General features: G+C 46.2%; 1 protein-coding gene across 3 annotated transcripts in view; it reads right to left on the bottom strand.

Annotated features, from left to right (window-relative positions):
* Positions 1-7884: 7884 nt before the first annotated feature.
* The window catches only part of LOC120997970 (probable cation-transporting ATPase 13A5), a 284487-nt gene continuing 271419 nt past the window's right edge, over positions 7885-20952 (bottom strand). For all 3 annotated transcript variants that reach the window (XM_040428355.1, XM_040428356.1, XM_040428357.1), the window contains 2 exons: positions 11488-11568; positions 7885-8191 (listed from right to left, as the gene is read on the bottom strand). In XM_040428355.1, the coding sequence (XP_040284289.1) occupies positions 8015-8191; positions 11488-11568 (258 nt within the window). In that variant the 3' untranslated portion in view covers positions 7885-8014. The remainder of the gene's footprint in view (positions 8192-11487; positions 11569-20952) is intronic.

Here is a 20952-nt window from a genome sequence, read left to right as displayed (position 1 = left end):
GGCATATGTTGATACATGACAATGCCTTGAAGGAGAAAACATGTAGGCAGTAGAGTTGAGCGAACACCTGGATGTTCGGGTTCGAGAAGTTCGGCCGAACTTCCTGGAAATGTTCGGGTTCGGGATCCGAACCCGACCCGAACTTCGTCCCGAACCCGAACCCCATTGAAGTCAATAAAGACCCGAACTTTTCGGCACTAAAAAGGCTGTAAAACAGCCCAGGAAAGAGCTAGAGGGCTTCAAAAGGTAGCAACATGTAGGTAAATCCCCTGCAAACAAATGTGGATAGGGAAATGAATTAAAATAAAAATAAAAAAAATAAAAATTAACCAATATCAATTGGACAGAGGTCCCATAGCAGAGAATCTGGCTTCACGTCAGCAGAGAATCAGTCTCTTCATGCCATAGCAGAGAATCTGGCTTCATGTCAGCACAGAATCAGTCTTCATGTCATAGCAGAGAATCAGGCTTCACGTCACCCACCACTGGAACAGGCCACTGTCACATATTTAGGCCCAGGCACCCAGGCAGAGGAGAGAGGTCCCGTAACAGAGAATCTGGCTTCATGTCAGCACAGAATCAGTCTTCATGTCATAGCAGAGAATCAGGCTTCACGTCACCCACCACTGGAACAGGCCACTGTCACATATTTAGGCCCAGGCACCCAGGCAGAGGAGAGAGGTCCCGTAACAGAGAATCTGGCTTCATGTCAGCACAGAATCAGTCTTCATGTCATAGCAGAGAATCAGGCTTCACGTCACCCACCACTGGAACAGGCCACTGTCACATATTTAGGCCCAGGCACCCAGGCAGAGGAGAGAGGTCTCGTAACAGAGAATCTGGCTTCATGTCAGCAGAGAATCAGTCTTCATGTCATAGCAGAGAATCAGGCTTCACGTCACCCACCACTGGAACAGGCCACTGTCACATATTTAGGCCCCGGCACCCAGACAGAGGAGAGAGGTCCCGTAACAGAGAATCTGGCTTCATGTCAGCACAGAATCAGTCTTCATGTCATAGCAGAGAATCAGGCTTCACGTCACCCACCACTGGAACAGGCCACTGTCACATATTTAGGCCCAGGCACCCAGGCAGAGGAGAGAGGTCCCGTAACAGAGAATCTGGCTTCATGTCAGCACAGAATCAGTCTTCATGTCATAGCAGAGAATCAGGCTTCACGTCACCCACCACTGGAACAGGCCACTGTCACATATTTAGGCCCCGGCACCAAGACAGAGGAGAGAGGTCCCGTAACAGAGAATCTGGCTTCATGTCAGCACAGAATCAGTCTTCATGTCATAGCAGAGAATCAGGCTTCACGTCACCCACCACTGGAACAGGCCACTGTCACATATTTAGGCCCAGGCACCCAGGCAGAGGAGAGAGGTCTCGTAACAGAGAATCTGGCTTCATGTCAGCAGAGAATCAGTCTTCATGTCATAGCAGAGAATCAGGCTTCACGTCACCCACCACTGGAACAGGCCACTGTCACATATTTAGGCCCCGGCACCCAGACAGAGGAGAGCGGTCCCGTAACAGAGAATCTGGCTTCATGTCAGCACAGAATCAGTCTTCATGTCATAGCAGAGAATCAGGCTTCACGTCACCCACCACTGGAACAGGCCACTGTCACATATTTAGGCCCCGGCACCAAGACAGAGGAGAGAGGTCCCGTAACAGAGAATCTGGCTTCATGTCAGCACAGAATCAGTCTTCATGTCATAGCAGAGAATCAGGCTTCACGTCACCCACCACTGGAACAGGCCACTGTCACATATTTAGGCCCAGGCACCCAGACAGAGGAGAGGTTTATTCAACTTTGGGTTGCCCCGCAATATAATGGTAAAATGAAAATAAAAATAGTATTGAATGAGGAAGTGCCCTGGAGTACAATAATATATTGTTAAGGGGAGGTAGTTAATGTCTAATCTGCACAAGGGATGGACAGGTCCTGTGGGATCCATGCCTGGTTCATTTTTATGAACGTCAGCTTGTCCACATTGGCTGTAGACAGGCGGCTGCGTTTGTCTGTAATGACGCCCCCTGCCGTGCTGAATACACGTTGAGACAAAACGCTGGCCGCCGGGCAGGCCAGCACCTCCAAGGCATAAAAGGCTAGCTCTGGCCACGTGGACAATTTGGAGACCCAGAAGTTGAATGGGGCCGAACCATCAGTCAGTACGTGGAGGGGTGTGCACAGGTACTGTTCCACCATGTTAGTGAAATGTTGCCTCCTGCTAACACGTTCCGTATCAGGTGGTGGTGCACTTAGCTGTGGCGTGGTGACAAAACTTTTCCACATCTCTGCCATGCTAACCCTGCCCTGAGAGGAGCTGGCCGTGACACAGCTGCGTTGGCGACCTCTTGCTCCTCCTCTGCCTTCGCCTTGGGCTTCCACTTGTTCCCCTGTGACATTTGGGAATGCTCTCAGTAGCGCGTCTACCAACGTGCGCTTGTACTCGCGCATCTTCCCATCACGCTCCAGTGTAGGAAGTAAGGTGGGCACATTGTCTTTGTACCGAGGATCCAGCAGGGTGGCAACCCAGTAGTCCGCACACGTTAAAATGTGGGCAACTCTGCTGTCGTTGCGCAGGCACTGCAGCATGTAGTCGCTCATGTGTGCCAGGCTGCCCAGAGGTAAGGACAAGCTGTCCTCTGTGGGAGGCGTATCGCCATCGTCCTGTGTTTCCCCCCAGCCACGCACCAGTGATGAGCCCGAGCTGCTTTGGGTGCCACCCCGCTGTGAACATGCTTCATCCTCATCCTCATCCTCGTCCACCTCCTCCTCATCCTCGTCCTCCTCGTCCTCCAGTAGTGGGCCCTGTCTGGCCACATTTGTACCTGGCCTCTGCTGTTGCAAAAAACCTCCCTCTGAGTCACTTCGAAGAGACTGGCCTGAAAGTGCTAAAAATGACCCCTCTTCCTCCTCTTCCTCCTGGGCCACCTCCTCTTCCATCATCGCCCTATGTGTTTTCTCAAGGAGACATAGAAGTGGTATTGTAACGCTGATAACGGCGTCATCGCCACTGGCCATGTTGGTGGAGTACTCGAAACAGCGCAACAGGGCACACAGGTCTCGCATGGAGGCCCAGTCATTGGTAGTGAAGTGGGGCTGATCCGCAGTGCGACTGACCCATGCGTGCTGCAGCTGAAACTCCACTATGGCCTGCTGCTGCTCGCACGGTCTGTCCAGCATGTGCAAGGTGGAGTTCCACCTGGTGGGCACGTCGCATATGAGGCGGTGAGCGGGAAGGCCGAAGTTACGCTGTAGCGCAGACAAGCGAGCAGCGGCAGGATGTGATCGCCGGAAGCGCGAACAGACGCCCGCACTTTATGCTTCAGGCTCTGATGGCACAGCGTGCAAACCACTCGGGTCTTGTCGTCAGCACATTGTTTGAAGAAGTGCCATGCCAGGGAACTCCTTGAAGCTGCCTTTGGGGTGCTCGGTCCCAGATGGCGGCGGTCAGTAGCAGGCGGAGTCTCTTGGCGGCGGGTGTTCTGATTTTGCCCACTGCTCCCTCTTTTGCTACGCTGTTGGCTCGGTCTCACCACTGCCTCTTCCTCTGAACTGTGAAAGTCAGTGGCATGACCTTCATTCCATGTGGGGTCTAGGACCTCATCATCCCCTGCATCGTCTTCCACCCAGTCTTGATCCCTGACCTCCTGTTCAGTCTGCACACTGCAGAAAGATGCAGCAGTTGGCACCTGTGTTTCATCATCATCAGAGACGTGCTGAGGTGGTATTCCCATGTCCTCATCATCAGGAAACATAAGTGGTTGTGCGTTAGTGCATTCTATCTCTTCCACCCCTGGGGAAGGGCTAGGTGGATGCCCTTGGGAAACCCTGCCAGCAGAGTCTTCAAACAGCATTAGAGACTGCTGCATAACTTGAGGCTCAGACAGTTTCCCTGATATGCATGGGGGTGATGTGACAGACTGATGGGCCTGGTTTTCATGCGCCATCTGTGCGCTTTCTGCAGAAGACTGGGTGGGAGATAATGTGAACGTGCTGGATGCACTGTCGGCCACCCAATTGACTAATGCCTGTACCTGCTCAGGCCTTACCATCCTTAGAACGGCATTGGGCCCCACCAAATATGGCTGTAAATTCTGGCGGCTACTGGGACCTGAGGTAGTTGGTACACTAGGACGTGTGGCTGTGGCAGAACGGCCACGTCCTCTCCCAGCACCAGAGGGTCCACTAACACTACCACGACCATGTCCACGTCCGTGTCCGCCTCCCTTACTAGATGTTTTCCTCATTGTTACCGTTCACCACAATAAGAGAAATATTATTTGGGCCAATGTATTGAATTCCAATTCAGGCCTTTTTTTGCAAACATCTAACACTATCTGGCTATCTATTTAGGTACCGTATTACACTAATACAGGCACACCAGTAATGACAGATTTAGCTGAATATAAATGTGAGGCCTATTTTTTAGGCGCTGGGTGACAGGTATACGTTTAATCACAGAATTAGACTTGGATCTGCACTGTAGCGTGTGTGTTAAGTTTTTGAGAATTGCCCTATCAGCACCTTGAATCTAATATACCCTTTTAGGGATAGATTTAAAGTAGGCCTGATACAGCAGAAACCACTAATTTTGAGAATTGCAAATTTGGGAATTGTTTTTCAACCCAGAACAAAAACTGTGCTTTCACGGTCACAAACAATAACTTGACCAGCTAAAACAGTACAGATTTGGTTGAATATAAATGTGAGGCCTATTTTTTAGGCGCTGGGTCACAGGTATACGTTTAATCACAGAATTAGACTTGGATCTGCACTGTAGCGTGTGTGTTAAGTTTTTCAGAATGACCCTATCAGCACCTTGAATCTAATATACCCTTTTAGGGATAGATTTAAAGTAGGCCTGATACAGCAGAAACCACTAATTTTGAGAATTGCAAATTTGGGAATTGTTTTTCAACCCAGAACAAAAACTGTGCTTTCACGGTCACAAACAATAACTTGACCAGCTAAAACAGTACAGATTTGGTTAAATATAAATGTGAGGCCTATTTTTTAGGCGCTGGGTGACAGGCTCAACTTGCCCCTGATGTAGTATATGGCCAAAAAAAAAACACACTATTGATGGTTAAATGCACTTGATGAAAGCTTGACCCTGATGTAGGATATAGCAAAAAATAACCACACTATTGATGGTTAAATGCACTTGGGTGACACAAGCTCAGCTTGCCCCTGATGTAGTATATGGCCAAAAAATAACCACACTATTGATGGTTAAATGCACTTGATGAAAGCTTGACCCTGATGTAGGATATAGCAAAAAATAACCACACTATTGATGGTTAAATGGACTTGGTGACAGGCTCAGCTTCCCCCTGATGTAGTATATGGCCAAAAAATAACCACACTATTGATGGTTAAATGTACTTGGTGGCAGCTTGTGCTGGCGCACCACAAGTCACAAAATGGCCGCCGATCACCCCAGAAAAAAGTGATATAAAAACGCTCTGGGCAGCCTAAAAACAGTGAGCAATTGAATAGCAGCAGTTCAATGATCCACAGCTGTAGATCGATCACTGAATGAAGTCTTTTGGAGGAGTTAATCTGCCTAATCTCGCCCTAACGTCGCAGCTGCAACCTCTCCCTATACTTGTATCAGCAGAGTGACGTGCAGCGCTACGTGACCCAAGCTTATATAGAGGCTGGGTCACATGCTGCACTGGCCAATCACAGCCATGCCAATAGTAGGCAAGGCTGTGATGGCCTCTTGGGGTAAGTAGTATGATGCTTATTGATTGGCTGCTTTGCAGCCTTTCAAAAAGCGCCAAGAAAGCGCCAAACACCGAACCCGAACCCGGACTTTTACGAAAATGTTCGGGTTCGGGTCCGTGTCACGGACACCCCAAAATTCGGTACGAACCCGAACTATACAGTTCGGGTTCGCTCATCCCTAGTAGGCAGCCTTTAATCAGCTTTCCAAGTAGCCACGCCCTCTGCCTTCCATTGACAGGAACAGACCGTGAAAATGTCTTCACACCTGGCCCTGTCAATCAAAGTTGAGAGAACGCAGCAGTTGCAGAGAAAGTACAGTCTACATGTGTTGCAGCAACACCTTCTTTTCTCCTAGACAGGACCGGGACAATGTCTAGGCGAGGGTAGGCGCCCGCGTAGTACACCGCCTGGCTACCCATAAAATGGGGCACTGTTATGGCTGCATCTGAAGCCTCTGAGGCAGTAGAGTGGCACAAGAGGTCATGATGACATCATTTAAACCTCCTGCGCTGGGTCTCACATGATCACGTCATTTTCCAAGACCTGGCGCAAGAGCAGTGTTGTCATGGGGACGCAGCAACACAGGCCACAGCTCAGGCTGTGGCCTGCACCAATCTCAGATGGCAGTGGGGGAATAGGAGTAAGGTACAGTAAGTGTTTTTTTTCCCTCTAAACAAGACAGCACTGGGAGCACCAAGGAAGGTGGTGGAAGAACATTACGTATACCTGGAACTACAGAGGGAAGGGGGATGCATTATATACTGTCTCTACAGGGGGTTACATTATATACTGGCACTTCAGGGGGGAGGGAGGTGCATTATATACTGGTACTAGAATGGGGAAGCATTATATACTGGCACTAGCGTGGGGGGAGAATTATATACTGCCTCAAGAATGGGGGGAACATTATATACTGGCACTAGAGTGGGGGAGCATTATATACTGGCACTAGGATAGGGGTAGAGCATTATATACTGGCACTAGGGTGAGGAAAGCATTATATACTGGCACTAGGGTGGGGGGAGGAGCATAATACACTGGCACTAGAGTGGGGGGAGCATTATACATTGGCACTAACATTGGGGGAGAGAGCATTATATACTGGCTTTAGGGTGGGGAGAGCATTATATACTGGCACTAGGGTGGGGGGACAGCATTATATACTGGCACTATGGTGGGAGCAGCATTATATACTGGCGCTATGGCGGGAGCAGCATTATATACTGCGATTATGGTGGGAGCAGAATTATATACAGGCCCTAAGGTGGGGGATGCATTATATACTGGCAACTTAAATAAGATTTGATTGTGGATTCAATAGAAATCAATGGGGAAGCAGAGAAACCTCAACCAATAATTGTACCATAATGCTTGTAAAAACTTTCTGCCATTCTTCTCGGCAGAGCCTCCCAAGGTGGATGGGGACTGTTGGTGGACAGCCATTTTCAGGTCTCTTCTGAGAGGTTTGTTTGGTTTCAAGTCAGGGTTCTGGCTGGGCAACCCAATGACATTCACAGAGATGTTGCTAAGCCACTCTTCTCTGAGCTCTACAGGCAGTTCTTTCCTCTTCATTGCTAAGTTTTTGCTCTGATAAACATTGTCAGTTGTAAGACCTGTCCAGTAAATTGAATTTAACACAGGTGGATTCCAATCAAGGTATAGAAACTTATAATGCAAAATTTTAAATGCAATAGCAAAATGAATACTTATGTCCATGTAAAGTGAAAGGGTCTGAGAACTTTCCATATGCATAAACATGTAAAAACACATACAGTAATAATTTATTGCTAAATTATTGCTAGGAATGAGTGAATTTCATATTTTGAAGTTTGTGTGAGTGTTCGTGTTGTGGTATTTACTGAATTGCGTTATTGATTCCGTTGCCATGGACCATAACACAATTGCATGACGGAATGCATAACTAAATGCCTTTAGAGTCATTCCATTATTCATTCCCTTATACTAGAAGTCTATGGCCTGCATAACGGATCCGTCTGGTTTACGTTATGCTGAAGTCCTCTCCTGCATAACATAAACCGGACGGATCCGTTATACAGGCCATAGACTGCTATAATGGAATGAATAACGGAATGCCTCTAAAGGCATTCCGTTATGCATTCCATCATGTAATTGCGTTATGGTCCTTGCTAACGGAATCCATAACGCAATTCAGTAAATATCACAACACGAACCCGCACACAAATTTCAAAATATGAAATTCGCTCATCCGTAATTATTGCTTCTCATCCTTTGTCACTGGATGGTTCATCAAACACAGTCTCTTTCTCCTAGTGAAAGCTGTTGCTCTGAAGGAAATATCCCTTTGTACAAAGAGCTGTCTGTATGCTTTTCCAAAGTCCATTGCATTTTCTTGTACTGGCTCTTTGACTTGTAACCAAAAATCTTCTTAATGACCAACCAAAGTTCCCTGTTGTACACAAAGACCTGGGGAAAATAACCAATAATCAGTAATATTACATCACTATTCAATGCCATATCTCTTAAAGGGGACCTGTCAGCTCTCCTGACATGTCTGTTTTAGTGACTAATTGCATCCCCCATGTAATAATTCTGGAGCATCTATTCTTATGACTCTATGTTGTGCCATTCCTTTATTATTTCTACTAGAAGTTATTAATGAATTGACTGCAGCTTGCAGTAATGGTACACATGGGTGTTACCAATTGGGGATGTGTCCTTGCTAGAGTTTAGAGTTGAGCGAACACCTAGATGTTCGGGTTCGGGAGTTCGGCCAAACTTAAAAAAAAAGTTCGGGTTCGGGACCCGAACTTGATCTGAACTTGGACCCGAACCCCATTGAAGTCAATGGGGACCCGAACTTCACTTTATTATTTTCCGTTATAACATGGTTAGAACGGAAAATAATAGTATTAGCTTTTTCAGATCTGAGTTTTCACGATCGTGAAAACTCAGATCCGACAGTATATTCTAACACAGAGGCGTTCCCATGGTGATGGGGACGCTTCAAGTTAGAATATACTAAGAACAGTGTACATAACTGCCCCCTGCTGCCTGGCTGCACCCAATCTCTTACAAGGGGCTGTGATCCGCACAATTAACCTCTCAGGTGCCGCACCTGAGGGGTTAATTGTGCGGATCTCAGCCCCCTGTAAGAGACCGGGTGCTGCCAGGCAGCAGGGGCCAGACCCCCCTCCCTCCCCAGTATTAAAATCATTGGTGGCCAGTGCGGCACCTGAGGGGTTAATTGTGCGTATCACAGTCCCCTGTAAGAGATCAGGTGCTGCCAGGCAGCAGGGGGCCGTTATGTCCACAGTTCTCAGTATATTCTAACTTGAAGCGTCCCCATCACTATGGGAACGCCTCTGTGTTAGAATATACTGTTGGATCTGAGTTTTCACGATCTAACTCAAATCCGATGGTATATTCTAACATAGAGGCGTTCCCATGGTGATGGGGACGCTTCAAGTTAAAATATACCATCGGATTGGAGAAAACTCCGATCCGATGGTATATTAATATTACCTGAACACCGAACCCGAACTTTTACTGAAATGTTCGGGTTCGGGTGCCGAACACCGTAAAGTTCGGGTTCGCTCAACCCTAGTCCTTGCACTGTCTGATCCCGGCAGCACCATTGTACAAAGTCAAACACACCTGCTACTGGAAACACCCGCTACTTGAAACACCCAGCAGTACCTTTACTGCAGACTGCTGGCAATTTATTTGTAAAAATCTTGCAGGAATAATACAGGAAGGGTACAGCATAGCGTCATAAGTAATGATGAGCCAAGTTTTCAAAACTTTGCCGAACTTGGACATGAAATTTCATTCGTTACAAAGTACTTATTCACAAATCGCTTTCTATTGTATGTAGTGGGTGCAATGATGGGAAAAGGTGAGCGTGTCACACCCTGTTATTGAACCCCTCATGTGCCGCTGAAAGCGGCATCTGAGAGTCACATTGAGACATTTCATGGGTAAATCAGGGGTTAAAAAAGAATAAATACTCCCTTCTTCCATTTAATTGTGGAGAGGCAGTCGCGGCCATCTTCATTGAAAAAAAGAAAAGCACCAAATCTTGTGTGTGCTGACATGATGATGTCACCATGTCAGTACGCTCAAGATTTGGCACATTTTCTTCAATCAATATGGCCGCGACGGCCTCTCCTCGATCAAACAGATGAGGTGAGTATGTTTTTTTTTTTTTTTTTTTTTTTTACTGTTAATTCCAGAAAAAATTATTTTATTTGATGTTACCACGTAGCGCTAAGAAATTCAGATTTGTGATAAATCCAATGTTTCCTGAAACTCGAATTCCACTTCGTTAACTTCCATTCGCTTAACACTAGGCATAATAATAAAAAATTTATGACATGGAGAATGCAAGTAGTTACTAAAACTGACATGTCAGGAGAGGCGACAGGTTATCTTTAAGAGAAAATATGATATACTGCAGTCTGTGTGGATACAGGTCAGGTCTGTTTAAACTTCTTGCAGTATGGGTACTTGGTGTCTAAAAGGTTTGTCATCACTAAACTAGATAAACGTGCCTATATATTAGACCCCCTGTTGATAATGAGCCTGATGCACAGTAAGCCTATGTATAACAGAACAGATTAAGTATTAATAGTGCAGCAAGTGAACTAGATAAACATGCCTATATATTAGACCGCCTGTTGAAACGAATTATGCATAGTAAGTCTATGAATAACATAACAATTAAGTTCTGTATAGAATTCCTGAACGTTCATATCCTCCTCCTCGTCCTCATCCTCCTGCTGTGTCAGTTCACCCTCCACAGGGCTCAGGTGGCCATGAGATGTAGTTGCCACGTTTTCTGTCCCCTCGCCAGTCAGATTTATCAGCATACCCTCCAGGACATGGAGTGGAATGACATCCATCTCGTAGTTTCCTGACAGGTAAGCTCCTGAGTTGCAGATCGTCTACACCAGGCATCTTTGGCTCCAGATCTCCCACTGCTTTCATCCTTCTTGCTCATTGGCACGCTGCCAACCTGCTCCTGTCTCACGGGCCTGCTGCTACCCTTACCCCCTGATGATGATGTCCCCTCCTCACCCGGCTCCTACGTTCCAACAGCTACATCATAATCAACTACTGTCTGTTCGCCACTTATGTCACCAGTGTCATGGCCACATCCCTGATGGCTCCCAACACGTGCTTCCACCCGACTATCTTTGCTAGTTGCACACCTAAAGGAGGATGCAGCGGACCTCTTCTGCAAGTCTGTGCTGGCCTGTAGCTGCTGGCTGTCCTCACTAAACTCATAGTCACTGAAAAGCGGAGCAGAGCTGGCAGCATGCATTACTTCCCAAGCAGAAGACCCACTGGGTAAATGTTTTTCGCAGCAGTCGTGAGGCAGAACCACAGCAAGTAGGCCAGGTCCGGTTGACACCTTCATGTTTGTGTCAGTCTGGTTCTCACACCAGGCACTTAACCGCCCCCGAGACATTTACTCTAGAGTAGGTGCTCACACTGATGCAACAAAGGACAGTGGAAAAAACATATTCTGCATCTTAATCGCTGAACATAGGCATTTTCTCTGAATGTCTGCTTTTTAAAACAGCAGAAACCCGATGGCTATCGCGCTTGCTCAGCTTCTGAGCCGTCGCCAAGTTTAAATGCTGGACTTAAATGCTGGTCTAGCTCAGTTGGTAATAAATACTTACTCCAAGGGTCACTGAATTTTTAAATGATATATGTTTTTATGCAAGAGTTTACAGAGAAGAAAAATGACTTACCTCTACACTGTAAGAAGCAGCAAAGAGTATGATAAGCATTCCTAATATTTCCAGTCTCCAGTAGTAGGGTGTGCAGACAAGCTAGTAGAGGAGATAAAATGCAGTGATCTAGTGAACAATATTGCAAATCTGACATTTATTACTTTATGTGGTAATAACTTTGGAATGTTTTTAGTTATCCAAATGATTCTGAGAATGTTTTTTGTGACACATACTTCATGTTGGTGGTACATTTGAGTCAATATGTTTTACCTTTCTTTCTTTTTTTTCCCAAATTTACAGAAAATTAGAAAAAAAATGAATTTCTCTACTTTTAACCACTTCAGCCCCCAGTGCTTAAACACCCTGAAAGACCAGGCCACTTTTTACACTTCTGACCTACACTACTTTCACCGTTTATTGCTCGGTCATGCAACTTACCACCCAAATGAATTTTACCTCCTTTTCTTCTCACTAATAGAGCTTTCATTTGGTGGTATTTCATTGCTGCTGACATTTTTACTTTTTTTGTTATTAATCGAAATTTAACGATTTTTTTGCAAAAAAATGACATTTTTCACTTTCAGTTGTAAAATTTTGCAAAAAAAAACGAGATCCATATAGAAATTTTGCTCTAAATTTATAGTTCTACATGTCTTTGATAAAAAAAAATGTTTGGGTAAAAAAAAAATGGTTTGGGTAAAAGTTATAGCGTTTACAAACTATGGTACAAAAATGTGAATTTCCGCTTTTTGAAGCAGCTCTGACTTTCTGAGCACCTGTCATGTTTCCTGAGGTTGTACAATGGCCAGAAAGTACAAACACCCCACAAATGACCCCATTTCGGAAAGTACACACCCTAAGGTATTCGCTGATGGGCATAGTGAGTTCATAGAACTTTTTATTTTTTGTCACAAGTTAGCGGAAAATGATGATTTTTTTTTTATTTTATTTTTTCTTACAAAGTCTCATATTCCACTAACTTGTGACAAAAAATAAAAACTTCTATGAACTCACTATGCCCATCACGAAATACCTTGGGGTCTCTTCTTTCCAAAATGGGGTCACTTGTGGGGTAGTTATACTGCCCTGGCATTCTAGGGGCCCAAATGTGTGGTAAGGAGTTTGAAATCAAATTCTGTAAAAAATGACCTGTGAAAACCGAAAGGTGCTCTTTGGAATATGGGCCCCTTTGCCCACCTAGGCTGCAAAAAAGTGTCACACATCTGGTATCTCCGTACTCAGGAGAAGGTGGGGAATGTGTTTTGGGGTGTCTTTTTACATATACCCATGCTGGGTGAGATAAATATCTTGGTCAAATGCCAACTTTGTATAAAAAAATGGGAAAAGTTGTCTTTTGCCAAGATATTTCTCTCACCCAGCATGGGTATATGTAAAATGACACCCCAAAACACATTCCCCACCTTCTCCTGAGTACGGCGATGTGTGACACTTTTTTGCAGCCTAGGTGGGCAAAGGGGCCCATATTCCAAAGAGCACCTTTCGGATTTCACAGGTCATTTTTTACAGAATTTGATTTCAAACTCCTTACCACACATTTGGGCCCGTAGAATGCCAGGGGAGTATAACTACCCCACAAGTGACCCCATTTTGGAAAGAAGACACCCCAAGGTATTCCGTGAGGGGCATGGCAAGTTCCTAGAATTTTTTATTTTTTGTCACAAGTTAGTGGAAAATGATGATTTTTTTTTTTTTTTTTTTTCATACAAAGTCTCATATTCCACTTTGGGCCCCTAGAATGCCAGGGCAGTATAACTACCCCACAAGTGACCCCATTTTGGAAAGAAGAGACCCCAAGGTATTCGCTGATGGGCATAGTGAGTTCATGGAAGTTTTTATTTTTTGTCACAAGTTAGTGGAATATGAGACTTTGTATGAAAAAAAAAAAAAAAATCATCATTTTCCACTAACTTGTGAAAAAAATTCTAGGAACTCGCCATGCCCCTCACGGAATACCTTGGGGTGTCTTCTTTCCAAAATGGGGTCACTTGTGGGGTAGTTATACTGCCCTGGCATTTTCCAGGGGCCCTAATGTGTGGTAAGTAGGTAAATGACCTGCGAAATCCTAAAGGTGCTCTTTGGAATATGGGCCCCTTTGCCCACCTAGGCTGCAAAAAAGTGTCACACATGTGGTATCTCCGTACTCGGGAGAAGTTGGGGAATGTGTTTTGGGGTGTCATTTTACATATACCCATGCTGGGTGAGAGAAATATCTTGGCAAAAGACAACTTTTCCCATTTTTTTATACAAAGTTGGCATTTGACCAAGATATTTCTCTCACCCAGCATGGGTATATGTAAAATGACACCCCAAAACACATTCCCCAACTTCTCCTGAGTACGGCGATACCAGATGTGTGACACTTTTTTGCAGCCTAGATGCGCAAAGGTGCCCAAATTCCTTTTAGGAGGGCATTTTTAGACATTTGGATACCAGACTTCTTCTCACGCTTTGGGGCCCCTAGAATGCCAGGGCAGTATAAATACCCCACATGTGACCCCATTTTGGAAATAAGACACCCCAAGGTATTCAATGAGGGGCATGGCGAGTTCATAGAAATTTTTTTTTTTTGGCACAAGTTAGCGGAAATTGATATTTTTTATTTTTTTCTCACAAAGTCTCCCGTTCCGCTAACTTGGGACAAAAATTTCAATCTTTAATGGACTCAATATGCCCCTCACGGAATACCTGGGGGTGTCTTCTTTCCGAAATGGGGTCACATGTGGGGTATTTATACTGCCCTGGCATTCTAGGGGCCCTAAAGCGTGAGAAGAAGTCTGGAATATAAATGTCTAAAAAATTTTACGCATTTGGATTCTGTGAGGGGTATGGTGAGTTCATGTGAGATTTTATTTTTTGACACAAGTTAGTGGAATATGAGACTTTGTAAGAAAAAAAAATTAATAATTCCGCTAACTTGGGCCAAAAAAATGTCTGAATGGAGCCTTACAGAGGGGTGATCAATGACAGGGGTGGTGATCAATGACAGGGGTGGTGATCAATGACAGGGGGGGTGATCAATGACAGGGGGGGTGATCAATGACAGGGGGGTGATCAGGGAGTCTATATGGGGTGATCACCACAGTCATTGATCATGCCCCTGTAAGGCTTCATTCAGACGTCCGGATGCGTTTTGCGGATCGGATCCATCAGTGCATCCGTAAAAATCATGCGGACATCTGAATGGAGCTTTACAGGGGGGTGATCAGGGAGTCTATATGGGGTGATCACCACAGTCATTGATCATGCCCCTGTAAGGCTTCATTCAGACGTCCGGATGCGTTTTGCGGATCGGATCCATCTATCAGTGCATCCGTAAAAATCATGCGGACATCTGAATGGAGCTTTACAGGGGGGTGATCAGGGAGTCTATATGGGGTGATCACCACAGTCATTGATCATGCCCCTGTAAGGCTTCATTCAGACGTCCGGATGCGTTTTGCGGATCGGATCCATCTATCAGTGCATCCGTAAAAATCATGCGGACATCTGAATGGAGCTTTACAGGGGGGTGATCAGGGAGTCTATATGGGGTGATCACCACAGTCATTGATCATGCCCCTGTAAGGCTTCATTCAGACGTCCGGATGCGTTTTGCGGATCGGATCCATCTATCAGTGCATCCGTAAAAATCATGCGGACATCTGAATGGAGCTTTACAGGGGGGTGATCAGGGAGTCTATATGGGGTGATCACCACAGTCATTGATCATGCCCCTGTAAGGCTTCATTCAGACGTCCGGATGCGTTTTGCGGATCCATCTATCAGTGCATCCGTAAAAATCATGCGGACATCTGAATGGAGCTTTACAGGGGGGTGATCAGGGAGTCTATATGGGGTGATCACCACAGTCATTGATCATGCCCCTGTAAGGCTTCATTCAGACGTCCGGATGCGTTTTGCGGATCGGATCCATCTATCAGTGCATCCGTAAAAATCATGCGGACATCTGAATGGAGCTTTACAGGGGGGTGATCAGGGAGTCTATATGGGGTGATCACCACAGTCATTGATCATGCCCCTGTAAGGCTTCATTCAGACGTCCGGATGCGTTTTGCGGATCGGATCCATCTATCAGTGCATCCGTAAAAATCATGCGGACATCTGAATGGAGCTTTACAGGGGGGTGATCAGGGAGTCTATATGGGGTGATCACCACAGTCATTGATCATGCCCCTGTAAGGCTTCATTCAGACGTCCGGATGCGTTTTGCGGATCGGATCCATCTATCAGTGCATCCGTAAAAATCATGCGGACATCTGAATGGAGCTTTACAGGGGGGTAATCAATGACAGGGGGGTGATCAGGGAGTCTATATGGGGTGATCACCACAGTCATTGATCATGCCCCTGTAAGGCTTCATTCAGACGTCCGGATGCGTTTTGCGGATCCGATCCATCTATCAGTGCATCCGTAAAAATCATGCGGACATCTGAATGGAGCTTTACAGGGGGGTAATCAATGACAGGGGGGTAATCAATGACAGGGGGGTGATCAGGGAGTCTATATGGGGTGATCACCACAGTCATTGATCACGCCCCTGTAAGGCTTCATTCAGACGTCCGGATGCGTTTTGCGGATCCGATCCATCTATCAGTGGATCCGTAAAAATCATGCGGACGTCTGAATGGAGCTTTACAGGGGCTTGATCAATGACAGGGGGGTAATCAATGACAGGGGGGTGATCAGGGAGTCTATATGGGGTGATCAGGGGTGATCAGGGGCTAATAAGGGGTTAATAAGTGACGGGGGGGGGGGTGTAGTGTAGTGTAGTGGTGCTTGGTGCTACTTTACTGAGCTACCTGTGTCCTCTGGTGGTCGATCCAAACAAAGGGGACCACCAGAGGACCAGGTAGCAGGTATATTAGACGCTGTTATCAAAACAGCGTCTAATATACCTGTTAGGGGTTAAAAAAAACACATCTCCAGCCTGCCAGCGAACGATCGCCGCTGGCAGGCTGGAGATCAACTCTCTTACCTTCCGTTCCTGTGAGCGCGCGCGCCTGTGTGCGCGCGTTCACAGGAAATCTCGGCCATCGCGAGATGACGCATATATGCGTGACTCTGCGCAGGGCTGCCACCTCCGGAACGCGATCCTACGTTAGGCGGTCCGGAGGTGGTTAAGATGGATAGTGATACCTCATAAAATAGTTATTAATTAACATTTACAATATGTTTACTTAGAAATTAGAAATTCTAATGCCAGTGACATTAAGGGTAAAGGATGGAATTTGAAAGAAGTGTCTAGAATAGGGAATGGCAAGGAAAGCTGTCAGCCAGGTAGTGAGAAGTGAGGAGCTGAGGCTGGGTGTACCTCCTTGCATAACTACAGCTACTGCAGAATCTCAGAAATATATATTTTTTGGGGTGGGGGGGGTGGGGGAATAAGCTCAAACTGTACAACATGTGTTTTACACAGGATAGATGTATAGTAGCATTTGAAATCTCAGTGAAAACACCTTAAATACTAGTCCAAACTCCATGTCAGGGCATCTCCACATAGTTAAATTTTTTAATTTGTTTGTTTAACTTTAGAAAAAAAGCATGTGTGTCTTACAATATTCTTTGTAGCAGAGGATAACATCTCTGAGTAATAACATTACATACTAGGCCAAACTCCCTGTTGTTTGATTTCAACATAGTTCAAATGTAATTTATTTTGGCTGAAGTTTGGAAAAACAGCATATACGTGTCTGCATGGTGAACATCATCAACCTAGTCATGCAACACTTTTTAAATAAGTACACTGGCTTGTAAAAGGTGCTGTCAATGTCCAGGACACTGTCCTTGCATTTGAGCCATTTTTTATGTGGCGAGTACTTGCAGCAACAGAATGCCATTATACAGCTTAATCCTGGACTTAATACACTGTATTCCTATGCACCCGTTCCACCACAAAAATGGGTATATGGTTCAAACTTCCTTTTCTCGTCCTCCTCCTCTTCCATCATATCAACATGCTTATTAGTCTGCACTCACTCCTAATGTTGTAAAGGGTCAGTTCACCTGTAGGCCCTTGCATATAATGTTTTAGAGGGTCAGCTCACCAGCGAGCCCTCACCTACAATCTTTTAGAGGGTTAGCTCACCTGCAGGCCCCCGTATGTAATGTTTTAGAGGGTCAGATCATCAGCAGGCCCTCACCTACAATCTATTAGAGGGTCATCTCACCTGCAGGCCCTCACATATAATGTTTTTGAGGGTCAGCTCACCAGCAGGCCCTCAACCATAATGTTTTACAGGGTCAGCTCACCAGCTGGTCCCCACCTACAATCTTTTAGAGGGTCAGCTCACCAGCAGGCCCTCGCATATAATGTTTTTGAGGGTCAGCTCACCAGCAGGCCCTCAACCATAATGTTTTACAGGGTCAGCTCACCAGCAGGCCCTCACCTACAATCTTTTAGAGGGTCAGCTCACCAGCAGGCCCTCACCTACAATCTTTTAGAGGTTTAGCTCACCTGCAGGCCCTCGCATGTAATGTTTTAGATGGTCAGCTCAGTAGCAGGCCCTCGCCCATAAATTTTTCAATGGTTAACTAAGCAGCAGGTACTAGCCCATAATTTTTTCAATGGTCAGCTCAGCAGCAGGCACTCGCCCATAATTTTTTCGTTGCTCAGATCAGAAGCAGGCACTTACCCCTAATGTTTTCGATGGTCAGCTCGGCAGCAGGCCCTCGCCCGTAATGTTTTAGAGGGTCACCAGCAGGCCCTTGCTCCTAATGTTTTTGAGGGTCACCAGCAGGCCATCAATCATAATTTTTCAAGGGCGTATGATGCCCTCCTTTATGTGTAATAAAGGGTATATTGGAGTGCCTTGTAATTTTTGAAAGCCCTTTCACTTAGTGCATAGGCTTTATGAGTGTAGGAGTCCCATTATCTAAACAATTGTACAACAATGTGAATGAGGCCCTCCATTATGTGATATACAGGTTGCATCGGAGTGCCTTTTCCTTGTAATTTTTGGCAGCACTTGCACTTTATATACAAGTAAATATACAGGAAAGAATGTTTCCTAACAATTTTCCTCTAAAATCGATTTTATCTTCGGTTTTGTGCGTATTATTGTCAGTCTGTAAAAGTGGCGTACTACTCGAACAACATCGTTCCCAGCAGCAACCTGGGAGTCCAAGATGCATGCAGACATCCGCCCCATGCTGTTCCCGAACCATTTCGGTGGTGTTTCCATCAATTTCTGACCTTTTCCTATGGACTAGACACCCTCCCCTATTCAGAGCAGGGGGTGCCTGGTTTAAAGCTCGAGTTCTCTCATTGACTTCCATTGTGCTCGGGTGCTCGGTAGAGCACCCGAGCATCCCGAGGTGTTTGACCCGAACACCCGAGCACTTTGGTGCTCGATCAACACTAGTGTCAAGTCTAGCATTGCCATGCAGCCTGGGCGAGAGTAGCCACAAAGGCGAGCAGTTGCTAAAATACATCAAGCAGAAAACATCACGCTGGCCAAGGTGTTCTGCATGGTGCACATCATCAACCTAGTCATGCAACACTTTTTAAATAAGTACACTTTCTTGTAAAAGGTGCTGTCAATATCCAGGACACTGTCCTTGCATTTGAGCCATTTTTATGTGGCGAGGACTTGCAGCAACAGAATGCCATTATACAGCTTAATCCTGGACTTTCCAACTCCCTGGGATTCATCTTTGCACATGCTCGAGCATCTGTAGAAGCAGTGGAAAGTCGTGAATGATTTTGTCACGCACTAGACACTCTCAGCAGCAAGGAGCATATGTTGCTTCGAGGTTAGACAATGGTAACTCATCCAAGATGCCTGGCTGGTGCTGAAGCCCTTCAAAGAGGCTATAAGGTTTGTCAACAGGGACAACTGCAGCTTGAACAGATGCTGACACTCAGGCAGCAGGGGACAACGGAAAAAGAACAGGTTATGAATCTTGCTGTCCGCCCTTTTGCTGTTGGGGACCCACAAGAAGAAACTGCCATGGAGGAGGATGAGGAGCTATCATTGCAAGAGGAGGATGATGGCGATGACACCTGCCAGGACACCCAATTGTCTCAGTGGAGGGAGGTCTCTCTCTGCCCCCGTAGAGTCCCTCTCCCCCAACACCACAAGCAGCAGAAGCCACAGCAGTAGAAGCAGCCAATTCAGTCTCCTTAACATAAAGAACCAGTTTTTACATGTGCTGTGCCAGGCTGAGGACAATCAACAAGCCGATAGCTCTCGCTTCAATGCCCAGGTTCAGGCCTACCTACACTCTGGCCAGTCTCTGGCTCAAGCCATTTTCTCTGATCCCATGGAATTCTGGGCAGGCAGACTGGAAGAGTGGCACAGCTTCAGGCTTGGACTGGCCCACAGGGGTACAGGTGAATCCCCCGGCGGGCCCCTGAGCAAGGTGGGCCCTTTGTCTCCCACCCCCTTCACAAGTGGCACATAACTGCACTACATACATATATCCAATGTACAGCACCTCAACCAGCCTATGTTCATATACAAAATTTGATAGATTATTAACCCGTAGAGGACCCTCGCCATACATGTACGGCGCTGGTGGATGTGACTTAAGGACCAGAGCCTTACATGTACGGCATGCTGATCGGGCGGGTGTAGGAGCTGTGCCCACCTCATCAGAGGCACAGACCTGGCAGTCACTGACAGCCGGGCCCCTGTTGCATACGCCGGCATGGGTGAAAACACTGATGCCAGCGTATTAACCCCTTGTATGCCGCGGGATGCAGAGGCTTCGCAGAGGGTATAGGTGTCCTCCGCTTCCCCATCGGGTCCCTGCGCTGCAGTGGTGGGGACCCGATGGCAGAGAAGGCAGCCTGGGGCTGGGTCTCACAGGCAGGCTGTCAGCATTAGTGTTAAAGCGGACCCGAACTGCAAAGTTTGGGTCCGTACTGAACTTTGCAAGTTTGGGTACCCGGACCCGAACCCGAACTTTGCAGCAAAAGTTTGAGTTCAGTGTTCGGGCATTTAATAAAGCTTGTTGAAAGGCTTCAGGGCAGACAATCAGCAAGCTTTTAAGCTGTGGGCACTAAGAAGCCATCAGAGCCATGCCTAGTAATGGCACGGCTGTGATTGGCCGGTGCATCATCTGACCTAGCCTCTATACAAGTTGTATCACGTGTAGCACCGCCCATCAGCTTTGAGTAGTGCAGGGACAGGAAGCAGGCAGTTGAAGCAAGGGAGAGTGTTAGCAATCTCATCTGGCTATTTATTCTGTGGGTGACTTATAGTGATTTTTTTGTGGGTGCAATACACCAGCTTTGCACCCCTGACACAGAAATATAATAATTAATCTGGCTGGTAATTCTGTGGGTGACCAATCTTTGTACCCCTGACACAAAAATATAATAAATAATCTGTCTGTTAGTTCTGTGGGTGACATATACCCATTTTTGGTGTGAGGTACACCTGCACTGCATACGTGACAGGGAAATTAATATAGTTAAAATTGTCTGTTTGTTCAGTGGGTGACCTCAAAGAATGAAGA

This window comes from Bufo bufo, chromosome 4, assembly GCF_905171765.1.
Source record: "Bufo bufo chromosome 4, aBufBuf1.1, whole genome shotgun sequence".
Classification (NCBI taxonomy): domain Eukaryota; kingdom Metazoa; phylum Chordata; class Amphibia; order Anura; family Bufonidae; genus Bufo; species Bufo bufo.
This window is presented reverse-complemented; position numbering and strand designations above follow the sequence as displayed.